Source organism: Sarcophilus harrisii, chromosome 2 (assembly GCF_902635505.1).
Source record: "Sarcophilus harrisii chromosome 2, mSarHar1.11, whole genome shotgun sequence".
NCBI classification, from domain to species: domain Eukaryota; kingdom Metazoa; phylum Chordata; class Mammalia; order Dasyuromorphia; family Dasyuridae; genus Sarcophilus; species Sarcophilus harrisii.
In genome coordinates this window covers 361,251,082-361,274,327 of record NC_045427.1, presented here as the reverse complement: position 1 = coordinate 361,274,327, position 23,246 = coordinate 361,251,082, and the positions used below count along the sequence as shown (strand labels likewise).

The window sequence follows — 23,246 nt, the reverse complement described above, 5'->3', positions numbered from 1 at the left end:
ATCACATTTGGGAGATGAGAACGACAGCTGGAGCATGGGCAGAGCATGATGTGAATAGGACCAGCCTTACCCTCCCTATGAAAAATCCCCTACAGGATCCCCAATAAGCCACTTCACAGTCTTTTTTTGATCACTTCCAGTAATCCTCTCTATCAAGGTAGTCCATTCCATTGTGTATTGTTGGGAATATCTTACTCTTCTGGGCATCTGAGTTATAATCCTGACTGCCATTGACTATGTGACTTTGAACACCTCTCTTCAGTCTCTGAGTCCTAATTTCTTCCTCTGGACAAAGATGGGATTGGGCTAGATGGTCTCAGAATTTTAGCACATGTGGACCTCAGAGACTTTGATCTACTCTGACCCTCTCATTTTACAAATGAGGAAACTGAGACCCCAAAATATTAAATAATTCCGTTTCACAAACTGGTGACTTCATCATGACTTCATCCTTATATGGTACAATCTGCATAGTAACTCCCTACACAGATGCAAGTCTGAAACATTTTATGAATGAGGAAACAATTCTAGAGTGACTCCCTTTGAGATCACATAGCAAATAAGTAGCAAAGCCAAAATTCAGACCCAGAATTCCTAGATGCTAAACTCCTTCTAGAATTCATCAGAATTATTTAATTCTGGATATGATAACTAGATTTCACTGCCAAAGACCTAGATCCTTTCACTTTCATTAAGCATACCAGCTGCATTTCTGACATGAGCACTATTTTTTGCTTTTTAGTGAATTTTGACTTTAATAAATAATAATAAAAATAAATACCATATCGAAAGAGCTGACAGCAAAGGGGGAAATTGTAGTGTGTTCTTGTGGTCGAAAGGCCCTCTAGTGGTATTTTCTAAATGCCAGGGCTCTTAAAGCAATGGAAAATCAAGAAAATTGTCAACCTGTGACCCTTCCCTCCTCCCTATTCTAGCCCATTGTTGAGAGTCAAGAAAAATTAAAGTAGCAAAAAACTTAGAGATTTTGTCTAGCCCCCTTGGTTTACAGATGAGGACACTGATCTTCAAAAAGAAGGAAATATGATTTGACCAGGCTCTTCTAGCCTTCAAGTGCCTTTTCCTCTACATGTCTAATGTGGTGGTTTTGTTTGGTTCCAGGATTTCATCACTGGGAACTCCCTAGTTAGTAACCCCTTTATATAGATGAAGACATACAACTATCTGTAGCTTCTAATCTTAGGGAGTGGCTTGAGATGGGAAAAGTTAAGTATCATAAGGACAAGCAAGGAACCAGCTGGAGAAGCCAGATTGTGTCTGACAGGAAGGCAGGAATAGTGAAGGGGTGAAAGAGTTAAAAGGACAGATCATTTCTTCTCTGCAAGGTCTTCTTGCTCCACCCTGTAATCGCCTAACTAGTACGTGACAGAGGGAAGACTTGAACTCAGGTGTTCCTGACTCACAGACCATCCTACCATCTATTATTCTAGTCTGCCTCTTATCTAATCTTGTCAATTAGGTGACACAACGAGTAGAGAAGCAGATCTTTCTTCTTAGTAAGAATCTGGAGTTCACAGACTATGTGATGAGCTATATTGGAGTTCACAGACTATGTGACGAGCTATATTGATGACTGTTTGCCTCAGTTGCTTATCTATAAAATGGAGAAGAAAATGGCAAACCACTCCAGTATTCTTGCTAAGGAAGTCCATGGGGTCTCACTGAGTCAGACATGACCCAAAACAACAGGACAACCCATTATTTCTCACTGATGAAGAAACCAAAACTCAGAGAGGTCAAGGGGTTCCCCCAGGATCACACAAGAAGTCTGGGACACAAGTAGGATTTGAATCAAGATACCACACACATAGCTTCAATTTAATCACAGGATATCAGAGCTAAGGGAAACCTTAGAAATCATCAGCTACAACTCTTACTTTATAAAAAGGAGGAAACTGAGACCCACAGAGACCAAGTGATTTCACGGCTATGCAGTATTAGTAATGGAGCTGAGACACAACTTCATTAACTTGTGTTGGACCAGGCTAGATTATTAAAAACAGCAGAACCTGAATCAGGATACCTGGGTCCTTTGGCTTGGCCATGATCTTAGCCAGATCCCTTCACTTCTTTGGGGACTAAGTCCCCTCCTCTGTGAAATAAGAACCTCTAAGGTCCTTCTAGATTTAACGTCTCAAATTCTAAAATTCTAAGGCTCCTCCCAATTCTGACATTCTGTTCTATGAGTTTAAGGACATTCTGTTTTTTGGTTTTCTCTAAGTTAGGTGGTACAGTGATAGAGCATCAGTCCTAGAATCAGGAACTCATCTTTCTGAGTTCTGGCCTGAGATACTTAATAGCTGGGTGATCCTAGGCAAGTCACTTAATCCTATTTGCTTCAGTTTCCTTCTCTGTAAAATGGGCTGAAAAAGGGAATGATAAACCATTCCACTATTCTTACCAAGAAAATCCCAAATGGGATCACAAAGAGTTGTACACGACTGAATAACAAAAATCGAAACTTAAATGACTAAGTCTTTTCCTTCATGTTCAGATGCTACTTCACATCTTCCTCCCCAAAATAATATCTTATTCAAGGTCACATAAAAAAGTGCTAGGACTGGGGCAGCTAGGTGGTACAGTGGAGAAAGCACCAGCCCTAAAGTCAGGAGGACCTAAGTTCAAATCTGACCTCAGACACTTAACACTTTCTAGCTGTGTGACCCGGGGCAAGTCACTTAACCCCAATTGCCTCAGCAACAACAACAACAACAACAACAAAAAGGAAAAAAAAAGTGCTAAAACTGAATGATTAAGTTCCTCTGGAATTTAAAAAAAAAAAAAAAGAAAAAGCTTGTAAATTAAAAGTAGCATAATGGAATCTTTATTGCATGGAGCTGATCCTGGGCTGTGTGAGTCTGTGCCTTGAGGAGGAAAAGCCATGGAAAAATCCTACCAAACTGGAAGTACTTCAAATACAGGCCTGGCGACAGCTGTTTCTCAGCTCTCGAAGACAGAGAGCTCACTCCTAGAATGGTGCCTTCTAGGTGACAAACTTTTTTTTATTCAAAGCAACTCATAAACTGTCTTTTATGGTTCAATGGAAAGGAAGCACCTGCATCTCATCTAGGTCATCCCTTCATTTTTATATAAGAGGAAACTAAGGCTTAAGGGGGTCAGGTCCCTTGTTCAAAGTCATATCAGGAGTCAGTGGGAGAGATGAGACTAGTACTTCATCAGCCATAAAGAAGAGGAAAATATGTGAATCAGAAGTTTTCTCCTTTATAAGATGAGAGGGTTAATGATGATGCTGACAGTGATGATAGCCAACAATTCTAGAGCATTTAAGGTTTGAAAAGCACTCTTTAGATATTACTTCATTTGCTGTTCACAACAACCCTAGCAGGAAAGAGCTATTATAATCCTCATTTTGCAGTTGTGGAAAATGAAGCAGATGGGTTAAGTGACTCACCCAGGGTTGTACAGCTCGTAAGTATCTAAAGCCACATTTGAACTCAGGTCTTCCTGGATCCAGGTCCAACATTTGTATTCATTGCCTAAAGGCTTGGACTTAGGTCTTTTGAAATATTGAAGAGTATCACTTAATGTTCTAGTGATGTTCGATAAATTACATAGTCCTTTCACATTTATCATCTCTTTTGATCAGTCCCAGAAGGACAGACAAATCTCCATTTGGCAAATAAAGAAACAAGATCCAAAGAGATGAAATGACTTGCTCAAGTCATTGAGCAAGAGCATTGAGCAAGTCACACAGCTAGTAAATTGTAGAGCTAACACTCAAACCAAGGGTTCATAGCCCTCAGTATAGTGGTTTTTCCCCCTCTATATTAAACTTCTTGAGAGACACTGGCAAGAAGACCTAGGTTCAAGTCCTGTCACTGACAAATACTGGCTGGGCAACGTCTCAGTGTCCTGGGAAAATCTCTAACTAACTGTAGGACAGTTGTCAATAGGCGAGTTTCTCACCAGGAATGTCCTATGCCAATGACATCAAGGATCCAAATCTCTTTCCCCACCAAAAATTTTTCTTAAATTTGAAAATTGAAATATATATTTAGGGGCAGCTAGGTGGTGCAGTGGACAGAGCACCAATCCTGAAGTCAGGAGGCTCTGAGTTCAAATCTGGCCTCAGACACTTAACACTTCCTAACTTTGTGACCCAGGGCAAGTCACTTAACCCCAATTGCCCTCTGCTAACTCCCCAAAAAAGAAACAGATGTTTAGTATTCATGTTCTCCTTTGTGGGCTGTGGTTGGAAGGACCTCAGAAATCATCTAGTTCCCAACACCCACATTTTAGAGATAAAAGGAAGGGAAAGACTTAAGGATTTGAAATAATCTCCTTTGTCCAAGACCACTTAGAGCAGAAATGGCAGAGCTGGGATTCACACCCATTTGGGATTCACTGGCTCCAAGGCCAGTGCTTTTTTTTTTTTTTTTTTTTTTTTTTTTTTTTTTAAACCATGCTAGGCCCTCCTACCCTATATACACACTATATTCAAGTCTCTGTCTATGTGGACATAAAAATAAATATGTGGATGCTATGTAGTAAGCAGTAGTGAGGAGGTGATGGGTTTGGACAGGAAAAGGACACAAACCTGAACTGCTCCCTTTCTTTCAGGCAAGTGATGGAACAACAGCAACAGCGACAGGAGTCCTTGGAGAGAAGAACCTCAACTCCAGGTGAGGAAGGGCTGGAATTATGGAGATATCATCCATCGATACTTTGCCCTGGCCTCTTCCCTCTCATTGGGACTTGATTTTAAAAAAGCAAAAAGAAGTTAAAAAAAGAATTGTGAAAGGATAGAAAGCACTAGATTTGGATCCTGCTATTTCTACCTTTAAGTCTCAGTTTTTTTTCTTCTGGAATAGATGATCTCTGAGATCTCTTCCACCTCTACAAGTCTATGATTTCAGTAGAGCCTCCTTGTAAAGAAGCTTCCATGGGTTTTTTCAAAGTTTAGAGGGAAGCAGATAGGAAGAAACAGAGATCAATCAGTCAGGTCCCTGCCATATTGACCTTTAGAGGAGAGACTCACCTTAAGGGGCACATCCTACCAGAAGCTTCCTCAGTTTGCCCTTGGCCACAAAAACAACTCTCCTCCAAGCTCCAAGGCACACAGCTTCTCATCCTTATACCCAGTGCTTAATGTAAACCTCATGGCAGTGGTCCTTGTCTACACTATAGCCTCTACAGTACACATCAACTACATATATTAGCACCCCAACTAGAATAATTTGAAGGGAAGGACTCATGTGTTCATTCTATCTTAGACCAAGCTCTCATTGTCTTTTGCTAGCTTTTTGTAATAGCTTCCTAAACCAGCTTCTTTTCTTTCTCCCATCCTATATATGTTGTCAGTCATGTCTCTCTCTTGCTCAAAAACTTTCAATGGCTCTTTTACACACACACACACACACACACACACACACACACACAAAATCCTTTCTATTTATGCTAGCATGGAAAGCTTTTTATGATCTGACTCCAACCTCCTGCTTTTGCTGTTTTATGTTCTTCTGGCCCTTCTTCACATATGCTCCCACTCTAAGGGATCCAAGGTATCCAGATTTCATACTTTCCACTTTCTATACCTTTGTTCCTATTGGTGCTTTTGCCTAAAATTCCCTTCCCTTGGGAACTAAGTCTTATGAAATCCAAACATCCTTCAATGTCAAGATCAAAGATTATCTCCTCCCTGAAGTTTCTTCCTGATCTCTTCATCCAGAATCAATTAATCAACAAGAATTTATTAAACATATGCCCACAGGCACTATACTAGGTAATATCAAGATGAAAATCATTGTCACTGTCCACTATGGAAAACTCCCTCCTTTGAACTTCCCCAGTATTTCTCCCTTGAATCATCATGATTTGTGTATAAGTCTTTCTTCCCTTTCTCCTTCCTCCTTACAGGGATGTGAGCTTCCTGAAGTCATGCCCTATGTCTTATTCATTGATATCCATCACAGTATTCCATAGTAGGTGTTCAGAGCATGTTTGTTGATGGAGAGACATATTATGAACTTAAGAAGGCCTCCATCTTTACCCTCTGAGGAGAAGGGAAAACAAAGAATAAACAGGGAAAGTAATTGTGTCCCAGGCTTCTGGACATTGAAGTTTATTAAGGGGGAGGGAGGGAGATATAATTGGACATATGAATAAATGTTGATAAAAATCACTTCAAAGGAGAATGGGTTGAAGTGGGCAATAGTGGAGTAGTGCTCCTCTAGATCTGAGGGTCTTCATTCATGATGGTTGGGACTATATCTGTTCTTCAGTAACAGTTCTCAACTTTTTGTTCTCCTTTATACTCTTAAAAATTATTGAGGACTATTTAACAGAGCTTTTGTTTATGACTTAAATCTATTGCTATTCATGTTATTTAAAATTAAAATATCTTAGAATTATTTTGGGAAAATAGTTTTGTCCTTATGGACTACCTTAAAAGAATCTTGGTGACCCCAAAGGTCCCCAGATCATATTTTAAAAATTGTTCTTCTATAGGGTCCCCTTTCTGCCATTTTATATTCCTGAGGCCTTGTGATTTTGTGGTTAACAGAGAAGCCTAACTGATCCATTGAAGGTTTAGCAGGAAATTTACCTTCAATAGCGAGGCCCCAGTGACTGACTTTTCTGGGGAAAAAAGTGAGAGGAAACCAATAAAGTCAACTCTTGGTCATTCCAGAGAGTTGATCAATTGAATGTCCAGATTATTTAAATGTTCTTAATAGAAGAATGACCACATATATATTCTATGGAAATGACTTAGGAAAAGACTGGAAGATAGAAGAACCCAAGTTGAAATCTCACTTCTAATATTTATTAGCTAATTATTTACTTTCTATGAGTCTAGTTTCCTTGTCTTTAAAAGAGTTATAAAAAGGATTATCAGGAGGAAACTGCTTTATAGGAATAGGGAAGTTAGGTAGCACAGTAGTTACAGCAATAGCACTCGAGTTAGAATGACCTGAATTCAAATTCAACCTCATTTAGCTGTATGACCCTGGGCAAGTCACTTAACACCAATTGCTCCTAAAAAATAGACTTAAGACATATTCGTGTCTTTTATCATGTCTCTATTTTCAAATAATTCTATTTCAGTGAAGAACACAAAACTTAAGAATTTTACTAATTTACTAAACAGAATTCATTCAATTAAGATTCAGCATGTATGTAGGGTTAAGAGTCAGGATTCCTCAGTTTTCTCTGTCAGAGTACAATATTGAATAAGACACTTAAATTCTGTGGGTCTCAGTTTTCTTATGTATAATGATATTGAGCTAGATAATCTCTAGGTCCATCTCAACTCTAATGTAATGTGCCTTATAATTCTAAGGTCCTGCTAGCTTTGACATTCTGGATTTTGACACTCCTTCCAGCTATGATGATCTGTAGTTTCATAATAAAGCCCTTTACTATTGCAACATAGAAAGTTCTGATTTTAAGACTCTTTCCTCTTGTGACATTCTGTCTTTTATAATTGTAATGTTCCTTCCAGCTTTTGTCATCTACATTCTTTCATTCTTTCCATCTCTGATATTCTACAATTCTTTTATATAAATCATTTACCTTACCTCCAGATATCTTCATATCATAAGAAATCACTTGCTTTCTTAGGAATTTCTCTGCCTTTCTATCTCCATGTTCCAAATATTTTATATCATTATACTCAAGACCAAGTAACCAGCAACCACTGTCTACCAGAACCACCATTCTAGATACTTTGGACAGACACAAATCTAAAAAATACTTCATGGCATTTGAAATTAAAATATCAATTTTATTTCGAAAAAAATAGTTTTGTCCTTATGGACTACTACAAAGTGTCTTGGTGATCTACATCTTCTCACTTCCCACTGAATGTAACATTTTGGAACTTCTATGACTTCTCCACCATGCTCCTACATCAAGCACACACACTTCACACGTATCCCCCACCCCTTTAAGTTTCCTTTTGTGTGTTATCTTCCCTTATTTTATTGTAAGCTCTTTGAGAATAGGAGCTTTTTTTTTGGTCTTTTTTTTATTTGTATTCTCAGAGCTAGCCCAGTACTGGCATATAGCAGGCATGAAATAATATTTATAATTAACTTTTATTTACTATTACTCTTTCACTAAGGAGACATTATTGGAACAAACAATTTTAATTCACAGCCAACAACACGTAAGCAAGTTTATGATAGCTGGGAGACTGTGAGATAAGATGAATAGTCATATGAATTGAGACCCTTGATTTCTATGCTTATTAAAGGGGTGATTATGGGCAGGTCACATCTCTCTGCATCTATAAAATAAGGATAGATATACTTGGGCTATCTAACTTAGGGGTTGTTGGAAGGAGGTTGCTTTCTAAAATATGAAGGACTCATAAATGTTGTTGTTATTATGTTGTTATGTATATTGTTGTTGTTGTTATTAATATTATTACTATTATTATACTGTCCCTACACACTGAGAAAGAAGTGAAAAGCAAAGGAAAGATGGAGGAGGAAGGAAAAATCTCAGAATGCTTCTTAAAAGAGACTGCTCTTAAGATACCCTTCATTTCTCAGAAGGGAAGAGCCCTTTGACTTTCTAGGGTCTTTCCCAGAAATTCAGAGATGGGTAAGCCCTGATGAGAGGGGAAGCAGGATGGAGATATTGAAAGAGCTTTGCATTACTGACCAGTTATTGTTATGTTCCTAGGTCCCATCCTCCCCCCAGGACACCCTTCGTCCACAGCCACTGCCTCTATACCTTCAGGGGGGCCGCCTCCGCCGCCCCCACCACCAGTGCCCCCTCCACTCACAGGGGCAGCTCCACCACCACCACCACCACCACTTCCAGTCAGTGGAGTGCAAAGCGCCATCCATGACGATGCTTCAGTATCTGGACTTGCAGCAGCACTGGCAGGTGCAAAACTACGGAGAGTCCAGCGGGTGAGTCGGGGGACTTATGGGGCAAAAACCAGTCCTACCTGGTTCCTCCTTTTCCCATCTCCCTAAAAATTTTCCTAACGAACTTTCACAATAAGATGTAGTAAAAGAATATTAAATTAACTCACTGCAAGACCTTAGCAAGTCATTTCCCTTCAGTTTTCTCTTCTGCAAAATAGGTTGAACTAGAAAAGACACTGACTATGTTGTCAGAGAATCTGGATCTGAAACCCATTTATGTTATTCACTCTCTGTATAACCTCATACAGGTAACAACTTTTCTGTGACTCATCTTCCTTTTCTCTAAAATGGGGGATGAGATTAGGTGATCTCTGAGGGCCCTTTCAGCTCTGATATGCTGTGACTCTGTGAATGCTATCTATGAAGATGGCTGTCTATAATTCAGGGAAGGCTCCTGCTCCTTTCTGCTTATTTGTTTGTATTCTCCATCCTCTGCCCAGGAAATACTTGTCCCCTCTCCAGCATACCTGCACAGTTCAGTAGTCAACTGGCTGGACTAAGCTCTATTGTTCACTCTGTCTGGATCAAGTTCTATTGTTTACTCTGTCTGGACCAAGTTCTATTGTTCACCCTATCTCCAGCTTGCTGAATTTGGAATCAGGAAAACCGGGGTTGCTTCCTAGCTGCCTCAGACATTTTAACTGTGTGATTTAATTTCTCTAACTTCAGTTTCCTCATTTGTAAAATAAGGGGGTTGGATTTAATGATCACCAAACTCTACTTCAGCTTTAAATCTATGGTCTTATTAAGTCCCTTCCTCTCTTATGCAATGGATCAGTTGGATTGAGTGATCACTAACATTCATTCCAGTTTATGTTCTATGTTCTATGACTCTGAGGTCGCTTCTAACTCTAGAATTCCATGGTTTTGAGTGATCTAAGGTCCCCAATAATTTCTCTTGCCATTATTACCTCCTCTATTTTCTCCCTACCCCCATCCCCAAAATTCCTAGAGTATCATCTTCTCTGTCTTTAGCCAGAAGATGGCTCGGGGGTTTCCAGTCCCAGTGGAACTTCGAAGTCAGAAGCCAACCGGACAAGCAGTGGTGGCGGCGGCGGAGGTCTCATGGAGGAAATGAACAAACTGCTGGCCAAGAGGTTTGTGGGATCTTGGAAGTAGCCTCCCCTTCCATGGTACCCACACTCCAGCCCCATCCCTGGAGCAAGATGTACAGAATCTGTGACAGCTCTAGTAAGAGACAGGGCTGGAAAGGCAAGGGTCCTTGTGGGACCTCTTATTGCACCTTGTATACCTTATCCAGGAGAGCCTTAGCCCTGAAATATGGCATGAACCCAAGATGTGGCCACCCACTGAGGAAGCTTTGAGCTCAGAGAATCCTAATAGGGTGTGCTTATGCAGGAATTTAGAGTGATGGACATGCACTCTCTCTCTTTTCCTTTACCTAGGAGAAAAGCAGCATCCCAGACTGACAAGCCAGCAGATAGAAAGGAAGATGAAAGCCAAACCGTAAGCATTAACAATGGCTCCTATGGGGCTTCCATAATCCAATTTCATCCCACTGAACAAAAACAGAGGCAGTATGGTTTGCATAGGGGGAAAAAATCCCTAAATTGCTAAGTCGGGAAAACTAAGTTCTTCTAAGCCTTCTCAGTCCCACCTCTTCTTACTATTTGGGTAAAGTTAGACAAATCACTTTCTTCCTCTTCATCCTTCAGATGAATGCATTGAGTTAAAGTCCCTTCTCATGTTAAATTCTCAGTCCTACAACCTATTATATGGAATGTATGAGAAGTCAGACTATATCTTTCCAACTTCAAAGATACGCGATTTATTATATAAGTGTCTAGTATGAAGGCACCAGAAGAGATTCAAAGTTTGATTAAGACACAGTCCCTACCAAAAGACAGTTTTTAATGCAATGATTCAAAGGAGATGTTATGACTTAATCCAAGAGGCCCAGGAATAATGCAACATGAAGTCCAAGGGGAAAGAGAGCCCCAAAGAAATGACATTTTATTTGGACTTTTAAGAAAGCACAATGATGGTGTACTATTGAGCTATAAGAAATGAATAGAATGCTCTCAGGAAAATTTAGAAAGACTTCTATGAACTGATACAAAAGGAAATGTTATACTGTGTACAAAGTAACAGCAATATTGTAAGATGATGAACTGTGAATGACTTTGTTATTCTCAGAAATACAATGATCCAAGAGAAGTTTGAAGGACTTATGTTGAAAAATGCTATCCATATCCAAAGGAAAAACTAAGGGTGTCTGAATGTAGATTGAAGCATGCTTTTTTTTTAAACTTCCTTAATTTTTCTTGAGGGTTTTGGGTTTTTTTTTGGTTTATGTTTTCTTTTACCCTTGACTATTATGGAAACGTTTTGCATGATTACACATGTATAACTTACATTGAATTGCTTCTCAACGGGAGTACAAGGAGAAAGGGGGGAAAATTTGGAATTCAAAGTTTATAAAAACAATTGTTAAAAATTGGTTTTACATGTAACTGGGGGAAAATAAAATACTAAATTTAAAATTAAGAAATTTTTAAAAAGAAAGAAAGTACAGCGTATTCACAGCTAAGAAGCAGAAGGAAAAGAGAACGAAGAGCAGGCATTTCAGGTTGAGAGAACAGCATGAATGTGTAAGTTACTTGAAGATCCTAAAGGTGTCCAAAGGAATACTTTTCCTCTTAACAAAAGTGTCACAATAACGTAGTCTAATGGGAAATTGAAGGCCCAGCCTGCCATCTTGATCTCCATTTTGTTGAATTACGGCAGCCAGCCAAGTGAGTTAGTGTGAAGCTCTTGTGCTATCAGACTCTGTTAACCCTCTAGTTACTCTGGTTACCCTGTTTAATCTATTTAACTTTCTTGATTAACCCCTCCTGGGTTTCCAAGATCTCATGTTAACATAATTGTAACACTGGGAAAAGGGAAGCTTCCCTCAGCATAGAATTTAACAGTTTTGGAGAAATTGGCCTTAAGCTCCATCTCTGGAAATGTCTGAGGTGAGTCAATTAAGAATGAAGAGTAAAAGAACAATGTAGTACAGTGAAAAATCAAATCAACAAACATTTTTTAAAATGATTATCAAGTGTAAACAGAAGTACCTAGGTGGCTCAGGGGCGAGAGCACTAGGTCTGGAGTCAGAAAGACTTGAGTACAAATTTAGCCTTTGATACTTAGTAGCTATGAGATCCTGGGCAAATCACTTAACCCTGCTTGCCTTAATTCACTAGAGAAGAAAATGGCAAACTACACTAGTATCTTTGTCAAGAAAACTCCTTGCATACTATGGGCATTATGGTCACAAAGAGTTGGACATGACTGAATGACTAAACAATAAATGTATAGGACACTGGGCTAAGCACCAGAGATACAAAGAAAGGCAGAAAGATGGTCCTGCCCTCAAGGAATTCACAGTCTAGTAAAGGAAAAAACATAACAATTAGGTAGATATCACACATATTACAGATTTTGTAATATTATTTATTTTGTATTCGTATAAACAGAAAGATTCAGAAACAGAGACAGAGAGAGAAGGAAGATGGAAATTACTGTGAGATGGGAATACAATAGTAGATGAGAGAGAAAGACTTTTAGTATAGGTAGAATTTTACATGAGTCTTGAAGGAAGTCATTCCAGGCATGGAGGACACAGCAAATGCAAAGACACAGGAATATTTGATGAATTGCTGGTAAGCCTGTGGAGCTAACTGGTAGAGCACCTGAGGGAAGCAAGTGTGAAAGAAATAAATGGGTCAGATGATGAAGAACACTGCATTCAAAGTGTTCCATTCCATTTCTGCCATATGCTACTTCTAGGGAAAAAAAATCAAAAATTTTTTGATCTCCTTCTCTATGTTTCTGCTTCCTCATCTGTAAAATGAGGAGACTGCACTAGATAATGCTTCTTCCAGCTCTAAATCTGGGACATGATTTGATGATTTTGTTCAGTTGTGGATGACTAATGAGATCTTAGAAATGATTTGCCTAAGATCACATTGTGAATGGTAACAGAGACAAGACAGAAATTCAGACCCCTTAATTCCCAGAACAGTGCTGTGTCTAGGGTGCAAGGGTGCCCCTCTTAGATAATAGGATATTCAGAAAGGGCCAAAAGATCAGGTAAGAGCTTTAGCTCTGAAAGCATAGTTCCTGAAATAGCACGAAGTCCCCTTCCTCCTCAACTCTGCCCCCTCCTTCCAAAATCAGGGAGGAAGCTGAGAAACAAATAAAATGCAAAGTGTTCCTAGGAGTATATGATTACTCCAGGCAAATTTGGATCTCAAATGATGATTTGAAAGGGATCAGCAGGAGAGAAACTGTTTCTGGGGGTGGATCCATGACAAGGATCATGATTGATTAATTTTTATTTTCAAATTAAATTCAAATCAAATTTAATTTCAAATTCAGATTTTCAAATTTCAAACTTCTTTCCCTCTGGATTGCCTTTTGGAAGCCAGCTTCTCCTTCATAATCCAGACAGTATAGGAGTACTTCAAAGACAATTTATAGACTCTTTATCAGGTGATTCATGCTATCCTTGATACTGTGTCTGCAGTCACTAAGTGTTTGTTGGTGGCCCTCTCTTGATTATTAATGGTGCTGTTACCTGCTTTTATCCTCTAAGAAGGAGGGAAAGAAGGAAGGAAGGAGGGAAGAAAGAGAAGAGAGCAAGAAGAGAGAGAGACAGAGAGAAAGAGTTTCAAGTCAAATTCCACCTAATTGCACCAGGAGTACTTTCTCTATTAGTGTTTTCCCTTCTCCCCACTTTCTCTCTCTGTGTATGTATATGTGTATGTATGTAAAAATGTATATATTTAGAGGAATATTATATATGATATGCATAAATATATTACAAATATATAGAGAATTATATATTATTTATATTTTCACTTATAGTATATAAATATATAGAGAGAAGAAGAAACAGCATTTAAAATCCCTAAACATCAACATTCGTCAATACATAAATCACTGTTGTATTGAAATAATTATATATGTCAGTAAGCATGTATTAAGCCCTTACTGTGATTTGATCAAATGAGATAATACTTGAAAATTACTTAATACAATACCTGACACAAATTATTCTAAATAAATTCTTATTCCCTTCATTTACTCCTAAGTTCCAAGCAATCACTAAGGTCTCAGAGATATAAAATAAATAAATAAATAGATGAAAAAAGCTTCTGCCCTCAAGGAGCTTACATTCTTTTTTTTTTTTTTTTAATTAAAGCTTTTTATTTTCAAAACATATGCATAGATAAATTTTCAACATTGACCCTTGCAAAACCTTATGTTCCAAATTTTCCTCTCCTTCCCACTACCCCCCTCATTTAGATGGCAGGTAATTCAATATATGTTAAATAAATATGTTAAAATATATGTTAAATCCAAAATATGTGTGTATGTATATATAATATACATATATTATATATACATATATATTTTATAGTTATCTTGCTGCACAAGAAAAATCAAGTCAAAAAGGGGGAAAAAATGAGAAAGAAAACAAAATGCAAGCAAACAACAAAGAGTGAAAATGTTATGTTGTGATCCATACTCAGTCCCACAGTCCTCTCTCTCTGGGTGTAGATGGCTCTCTTCACAAGATCATTGGAATTGGCCTGAATCATCTCATTGTTGGAAAAAGTCACATCCATCAGAATTGATCATCATATAGTCTTGTTGCTGTATATAATGATCAAAGAGCTTACATTCTAATGAAAACTAAAACCTCATTCAGATTTTTACTTTGTGAGCATTTCTTAACCAAAGCAGATCATAGTTCTTTCAGGTCTTTTTCATCTTGATGTATTCTTGTTCATATGTTCCCATTCATGCTACATAGAGAACTAAAGGAACCAGCTTTATGAGGTCTCCCTGAGCTTTCCTTTGAATTGTAAATATACTACTTTCACTCCAGCTATTCATCTGTCATAAGGCAGCTAGGAAGTTGCAGTGGATAGAATACTAGACCTTTAAATTGTTGTTTTTTCCCAATTTCATGTAAAGATTAGCAACATTCATTTTTGTAAGATTTTGAGTTCAACATTTTTTTCCCTCTATTTCCCTAAGACTCCCTAGGCAAGCAATCTTAACTTGAGTTCAAATCCAACCTCAGATACTTACTAGCAAAGCTGCCTCGGTTTCCTTATCTATAAAGTGGTGTTAATAACTACACCAGTCTTAGAGGGTGGTTGTGAGTATGAGTTATCCTAATACATTGAAGACACTACATAAATGTTTATTCCTTTCTTGGTTCTTCTCACTATATAACTTAGTCATCTTTTCTGATCATACATATCCTCAATAATGTCATTTATAAAAGTCATTATGTTGCAGCTTTTATATACCCATATTAGACACAAACAGGGTACAGAATGTCCAATCCAAACACACATTTTATGTGTAAAAATGTTTATAGCAACTCTTTTTGTAGTGGCAAAGAATTGGAAAATGAATACCCATCAATTAAGGAATGACTGAATAAGCTATGGCTTATGAAAATAATGGAATATTATTGTTCCATAAAAATGATGAACAGATCAATTTTAGAAAAGCCTGGAAAGATTTATATGAACTGATGCTGAGTGAAGTAAGCAAAACCAGTAAAACATTGTACACAGCAACAAAAGATTGTGTGATCAGCTATTCTCAGCAATTTAGTGATCCAAGGCAGTTCCAATAAACTTTGGATGGAAAATGCCATTTGCATTCAGAGAGAAATACGGTAACTGAATGTGGATCCATGCATATATTTTCACCTTTTTTCTGTTTTTTTTTTCCTTTTGTTCTGATTTTTCTCTCACAACATGACTCATTTGGAAATGTGAAAAAAAAAAAATAAATGTGCATATATAACCTAAAAAATAAATTAATTAAAATTTTAAAAAAGCATTGAGTCTCAAATCTAGGATATGGGACTCAGTCCTTGAGGCAGTACTTCAGTTACTGAAACCATTAACTAATCACCAACTATGGGATATTGAGCAGTGGGGACTATACAATGGGACATGACATAGTTTGGATAAGATTCAGCCTTGCAATCTACAAACTGGGATTTGGATATTATTGAAAGAGGAAATGCCCTCTACCAATATAAGTACCTTCTCTGTAATTCATAGTTTTGAGAGCACCAAGATTACAACAATTACCATGGAATTGTTAGGACTTACCTAGGTTCACTACACCAATATGTGTCAAAGGAAAGTCTTGACAAAACCAAGTTGTTCCTGGGCTTGAGGCTGGCTGTCTATTATTGCACACTTCCTCATGGAAGGAAACACTCCTAAAGGTCTATAGGTATCATTTTTTCAGGTGATCAGAGAACCACCTGCTATTATTGTCCTTGACAAGACATCCAAAAGGTTCCGGACTCATATTATTCATTTGTATGACTAGTTAAGGCTGACAGCATTCAGGCACTGACAGGATGTCCTATATTTTGTTTACAGGAAGAATCTAGCACCTCGCCTTCCCCAGGGACCCGAGGGGCTGGACAGCCACCAAATGCCTCAGGTAAGCACAAACCTAGTTGACTGCAGAAACTTTTGTCCCAGATCAAACCCTGTATGTATTCTGTCTGATGGAGACTTTCATGAGAGAATCCAACTAAGAACTGATTCTCTCCTCAAGGAGGATTCTTTAAAAGCTCCAGAAGGGAAGGGTCTACATTATAAGAGGAATATTATATAATCATAATTTTCATTAGAATTTTAGATGTGAGGCGTTTTGACTCACTGAACATATAATCCCATCAAGGAGAAAGGAGCTCACAGCTTGAATCCAACTCACAAAATCACATGATCACAGAATGTTAAAACTAGAAGGTTCCTTAGAGGTCAGCTAATTCAACCCTATCATTTTATAAATAAGAAAACTAACAGCATTAGGAAATAAATGGTTTTCTACTCCTAAGAAGGAGTAGAGCCAGGATTTAAACCTGGTTTTTGACTCCAAAGCTCTATTCTTTCTGCCATGTTAAATTAATTTAATTTTGGTTTAAGTGTCATTGTTGCCTTTTGTTTTACCATCACATTTCCTTTCTTTTTTTAAAAAAAGTCAACAAATTTATTGGTATTGATTTTTAGAAAAATAAATTTTACCAAAAGAAAACAAATATATACAATGGGAAAAACATATATAAAAACATGAGACTATTTAAAATACATATTTAGGTTAGCTAATGCCTTTTTGATGATCCATAAAATTTAGCCCAATCTTCTCAAGGCAAGCCATATTATTGTAAAGGGACTGTTTAAGGATGATGGTTGAGTCAACAGCCATGACATATAGCTTGTTAACTTGTCTTTAAGGATAGTCTTACCTTCAATCCTCCAAACCACCACTGTGCCTACTGATTAAATGTTCTACTTCATGCTAATGAAGCTGTTCCTAATATACATTTAGTTTAAAAATTTATTAGCACTGGACTTTTAAATGAAACTAAATTTAGTACTCTAGTAACTTCAACTGAATTCTGTCAAGTTTTTGTTTTCTTCTGATAGGGAACTAGAGAGATGATCCAAGGCCTGTTATATTTCATGTTTATAGAGATTTCCCAATATAGAAACTCTTTCCCCCCACAAAGCCAAGCAATTTGTAAGTAACTTCAAATTCTAGAGAAATTCCTTGAGTCCTAAAAATTAAGTGATTTGTCCAAGATCCCTTAACTGGTTATACATCACACATTTTCAAATATATCCATCTCTCTCAACCAGCAAAACTTTACTTGGAATAAAGTGGTATATGATTTATTGTTCTGTTTTGTTTTTTTAAGTTGAGCAACCTAAGCAATACTGTATCTGAAAACAAAGACATCTTATATCCCCTATTGTGAAGGTTTTCTGGGGGCAGCCTTAGTTTCAGTTAAAATAAATAATTACTCCAAAATTGCAGCCAGCTGGTAAAAAATGCAAACGTTTATTTCTCCTTACAAATTAGCCCGGTTAGTTGAGGCCTATCTCTCTGCCTGGCTCCAAGAGATCTTGCAGCTTTGTCCCTGGCTTCTGCCTCTGCTTTCTTCAGCCTCCAGCCAGCACCAAGTTGGAAGATGCAATGAAATCTCTTGCCTTGAAGAGAGGGCTTGTAGACTTTCTTCCAGAGTATCCTCTGGCCCTGAGAGCTTCTTGCTTATATGCTGTGCACTGAGTACACACCCATCATTATATCACTGGGAAACCATTATTTGTTGTAGGATTAAATCAGTGCTAAACTAGATTTAACCATTGTTTCTATCAGTTCCACTTAGTACCTTGTTTCAAGTTCTGGCCCAAAATATCTCTTTCTAAGATCAAATCAACTCCAATGGCTTAACAGTTTGTAAAGATTCCAACACCCTATTACCTCTATTTGCCAATAAAAGAGGGGAAGAGCACTATTTCTTTTCTTTGAACCTAAGCTATTATAATTATTTTAATTCAGTTTTGATTTGGCTGGATGGTTCACTGACTCAGAGTCAGAAAGACCTTAACTCAAATCCAATTTCAGATACTAGTTGTGTGATCCTGGGCAAATCATTTAAGTTCTATCTGCCTTAGTTTCCTTATCTGTAAAGTGGGGTTAATAATAGCACCTACCTTTTAAGGTTGTTATGAGGATCATATGAGATAATAATTGTAAAGTGCTTAGCATAATTCCTGGCACATTGTAGGCACTTATTTTTTTTTTCCTTCTTTCCTACATTGTTCTTTTTTATTTGCATTGTGTCTACTTTATTAGTTCTGTTTACTTACCATGCATTAGTATATAAAAGTTTTCCTGTATTTCTCTGAATTCCTTATATTCACCATTTATTATACTGCAATAATATTTCATTACATTCATTTGCCATATTTACTCAAATCACTTCAGTTCAAATAGTACAAATGAGTTCCCACTGTGTTTCCAGTTCTTTGCTACAATAAAAAGCGGTATATATGGGAGTTTTCTATCTTTTGCTTTCTTGATCATTAACCTAACAGAGAGATCTCTGGATTGAAAAGTGTGGAAATTTTGTTATTTTTATTACATTGTTGTTCAGAACAGTTGGACAAATTCACAGTCCACTAATAATGCTTTAGTTTGCTAGTCTCCTCAAAGCTTCTATCACATTGATCATTTCCATTTTTGTCATCCTTACTAATTTTCTGGTTATGAAGTGAACTTTGAGTTATTCTCATTTGAATTTCTTTTACTACTAATGATTTGAAACTATTTTTCACATAGTTATTTGTAATTCTTTTTTTGAAAACTACATAATCTGTTTAATCTATATCAGATTGCTTGTTGACTTGGGGAAGGGATAGAGGGGGAAAAGGAGGAAAAAATTAGAACACAAGGTTTTGCAAAGGTGAATGTTGAAAACAAAATAATGTTTAAGAAAACAATCAAACAGAAAAAAAGAACTACAAGTTCATAGACTTTTATTACTCATCCATTGGTTATGGTTCTTGACTTTTTAATTTATGTTAATTGCCTATCTGCCACTGGAACAGCAGATCTTTATTAAGAGATAAATAATGTGAAAACTTTTTCACCCAATTCACATTTTCCCCTTTTACCCTGTGCAATAGAGGACTGACCAAGTGAGGAACAAGTTCTTAAGCACAATTGGGTTACTTGTGCAAATGTTTTGCAGTATCAATGGAAATTACTCCTTTAATTTTTTTATAATCTCCTCTATATTTCCTTCTTCCCCTAGACACACTTAATTGATTACATTTGATCATAATTAATTAATTGGCTAATCACACTTAATTAATCAAGGATATAGCCACCTATTTTGTGTTTTTTTAATGATACAACCTTTATGTTTAAGTCATGTATTCATATGAAAAGAAGCAGTATGATGATGATTATTCCTCCCTCACTTTTGTAGACAGTTTTATAAATGTATTTATTTAAGTCTTCATTGTGACTTGGTCTATTGACACCCTACAGATCCTGGGAAGAAGCCCTGGGAGAGAAGCAATTCTGTGGAGAAGCCCGTAGCCTCATTACTCTCCAGGTGAGCCATGAGCATCCTCAAGCCAGGGAGGGCCAGTTTGGGGTGGGGGTGAACAAGGGGTTTAGCAAACCTTGCTCCAATCCTATTTGTCTCATTCCCTTGCTCAGAACCCCGTCATCGGCGAAGAGCCCTGAAGCTAAGAGTCCCATTCAGTCACAGCCACACACTAGGTATCGAATAGCCCGTTCCATGTGTTTCACCACCCACCCCACCTATCCTCTGAGAGGTGGAGTTCTTCTTGTCTGCTGCCACCTAACTAACACCTCTTCCTTCCACTCCCAAATCTCTCCAGTGTCTGTCCTCTAACAGCTTGCTCTGGGAGGGTTATTCTCCATCTCTATTCTACATAAGACCTTTCTGGTGGGCAAGAATGGGTATGTCCACAAACATCTGGGTTTTCATAGAACATTAGAATCAAAAGGGGTGCAGCCCCTTCATAGGGGATTCAGAGGGGAAGGTGACTTACTGAAGTAAGATAATGGCTAAGGTTTCACCAGACCCAGGTATCCTGCCTCCTTTGGCTCCGTGCTGCTAGGAAAGGAAATACCGAAGTGAACTCTGGAAGGTATCTAAGTTACAGAGAAAGGGGTTGATATTGGGTCTCTCACTCATGCTTTCCAACTAGCCTGGTGTTCTCCCTTCTTTGCCTCTTTTTTGTCTTGGGTTTTTCTTGTACATTCTTCTCATTCCCAAATTCACCTTATTCAGCTGGAGGCAGCCAAGGTTGAAAAAAAGGGGTAGAAGAGAAAAAAAATCTTTGCTTTCAGAAGAAAATTTACAATGTTTACATGGGAAGTTACCCACAAAAATGATTCTGTTTCTGCATGTTCTTGTATATAAAACCTATTATTTATGGCTGCCCTTACAGTTTTAAATTTAAAGTCAAGATCTGCTTCCTCTGGAACCATGAGCACTGCTCCTGTTGGGGTCCTCAGTTTCCTCAGTAGTAAAAACTAAAGAAATTGGGCTGGATAACCAGAGGTCTTTTCCAGTTCTAGATTTATGATGTGGTTCCTGAAGAAGCTAGTACCCTAAAGCCACTGGGAATGGAAATTCAGGGTATATTTCTCCTAACTTGAATTCAAATTCCTCCTCTGTGTGACCATAGACGAGAGTATTAATCTCCATGAACCTCAGTTTCCTCATCTGTAAAGTAAGGAGAGAAAGGTGCTAGATGGTCTCTGAAATCCCTTTCAGGTCTAGATTTATGATCCTATGTCTAAAGTAGTCCTTTTATCCTTTCTTGATGAGATTAGGGAACCGATAGATAAGATTCAGAAAAAGAACTCTTGGAGCAGGAGTTTTTAATCTGGGACAAAAGAACTTGGTTAGAGGAGGGAAATTAACATTTTTTTCACTAACTTCCAATTGAAAATGAACATTTCCTTCAATTAAAAAAAATAACATTCTAAAAAGGATGGAATTTCAACAGACTGCCAAGGGGATCCATTTTGTAAACAGTAGTTAAGAACCCCCTGCCTCAGAGACTGTCTAGTTCAAATCTCTGGGACACCTAAGTGGTGCCATAGTGCACAAAGTGTTGGTCCAAAAACCTGGAAGCCTCCTCTTCCAGATTTCCAAGTCTGGGCTTAGACACTTATTAGCTGTGTGATGCTGGGCAGTCACTTAACTCTGTTTGCCTTAAGTTTCCTCAACTGTAAAATGAACTGGAGAAGGGCATGGCAAAAACACTTCAGTATCTTTGCCAATAACTCCAAATGGGGTCAGTCATACATGACTAAAAATGACTGAACAACCACAAAAGTTCAAACCTCTCATTTTACAGTCCCCAAAACTAAGGCCCAATATGGCCTTAGGATTGGCCCAGGAACATACAAATAAGGTCAGCAAAAATTATTACACCTTCTATTAAGCTATCAAAGGTGCTAAAAAGAAAAAAGAAAGCAGGATTCCTGTCCTCTTTGAGCTTCTAACTTTGGTAGAATCAGTGAGAGAAGAATAAAAGAAACTAGTGAGTAGTATATCCATTGTAGATCTGCATTTTAAGATCTTCAGAAAAAACTAGAAACTCAAATCTTAAAGGGTTCATCTAATCCAACCCACAAGAATCCTCCATTAATCAAGATTTTTTCCTATGATATATTCAACAAATAACCCTTTGCTCACAACTCTTTGCTGTGAGACCTTTAGTTTGAAAGGATTCCTTACTCCACTGGGCATTTTTGGACATCTCTAATGATTAGAACTTTTTTCTGTACACTGAGCCTAAATTTGCCTTTTGGCATTTCCTATCCATTGTTCTTATTTCAGATCTCGTGAATCAGGCATTGCAAGTCTGCTAGATCACTCTTTTACCAAAGAGCTATCTTTTTCCCTTTACAACCCCCATCCCTAACCTTCTCTTTCCCAACTATATATTCTTGTTTCCTTCAACACACCTCATGTTGCATTGTTTACCATACTGAATCCTCTTCTAAAAGCTCTCAGATCATCAGTATCTTCACTAACTGGGATAGAACTTGCAGTTAAGTGGTGCAATGGAAAAAGCACCAGCCTTGAAGTCAGGAGGACCTGAGTTCAAATGTGACCTCAGACACTTAACACTTCCTAGCTGTGTGACCTTGGACAAGTCACTTAACCCAATTATCTCAACCAAAAAAAAAAAGAAAGAAAAAAAAAGAACTTCCTTTACCCTGAAGGGTATGTCTTTTTCATTGTAGCATCTCAATGTAGATGGTTGGATTTTTTATTATTATTGTTGTTATTTTTCATCTGCTTTGTGACACTGTTGACACATATTGAACTTGGAGTTCACTAACACCCCACACCAAGCTTTTCCAACTGCTGTCTGATTCCATACAATTTTCCAGATCTTATAATTGAGCAATTGAACATTTATCCCTATTAAATTTCATCATAGCAAATTTGGCTGCTTATTATCTTTGGATCCTAACTCTTTATTCAGAGTGTTAACTATTCTTTCTGGTTTTGCAATAGATTTCATAAGCTTTCCATCACAATGGGGCAACATATATATATAAAGTGTTTTGCAAACCTTAAAACTCTTTGGGTTAGCTACTATTATCATTATTATTATTATCTAATCCCTCCATGCAGGTCATTGATAAAAATGTTAAACAGAACAGAATCAAGCTCAGGTTTTCATTCACTCCACTGACTTTGAACCACTAATTATTTAGGTCCAACTATGTGAGCAGTTTCAAGTCCACCTAATTCCCTTGTGATCTAGCCCTTATCTATAAGATTAGCATGGAATATATTGTCAAGTACTTAGCTAAAATCTAGGCAAACTATCTACATAATTTCCCTTATCTCAGTTTCGAATCCTCAACAAAAAAGAAATCAAGTTGGTTTCAGATGACTTTGACACACAATGTGAC

General features: G+C 37.6%; 1 protein-coding gene across 5 annotated transcripts in view; it reads left to right on the top strand.

Annotated features, from left to right (window-relative positions):
- The window catches only part of EVL (Enah/Vasp-like), a 188,882-nt gene that overhangs the window by 160,076 nt on the left and 5,560 nt on the right, over nt 1–23,246 (top strand). For 3 of the 5 annotated variants that reach the window (XM_031953257.1, XM_031953258.1, XM_031953259.1), the window contains exons 5-11: nt 4,600–4,661; nt 8,668–8,900; nt 9,894–10,015; nt 10,325–10,385; nt 16,352–16,415; nt 19,818–19,884; nt 19,992–20,054. In XM_031953257.1, coding sequence (XP_031809117.1) covers nt 4,600–4,661; nt 8,668–8,900; nt 9,894–10,015; nt 10,325–10,385; nt 16,352–16,415; nt 19,818–19,884; nt 19,992–20,054 — 672 coding nt within the window. The remainder of the gene's footprint in view (nt 1–4,599; nt 4,662–8,667; nt 8,901–9,893; nt 10,016–10,324; nt 10,386–16,351; nt 16,416–19,817; nt 19,885–19,991; nt 20,055–23,246) is intronic. The other 2 variants (XM_031953260.1, XM_031953261.1) reach the window with 1 other exon arrangement.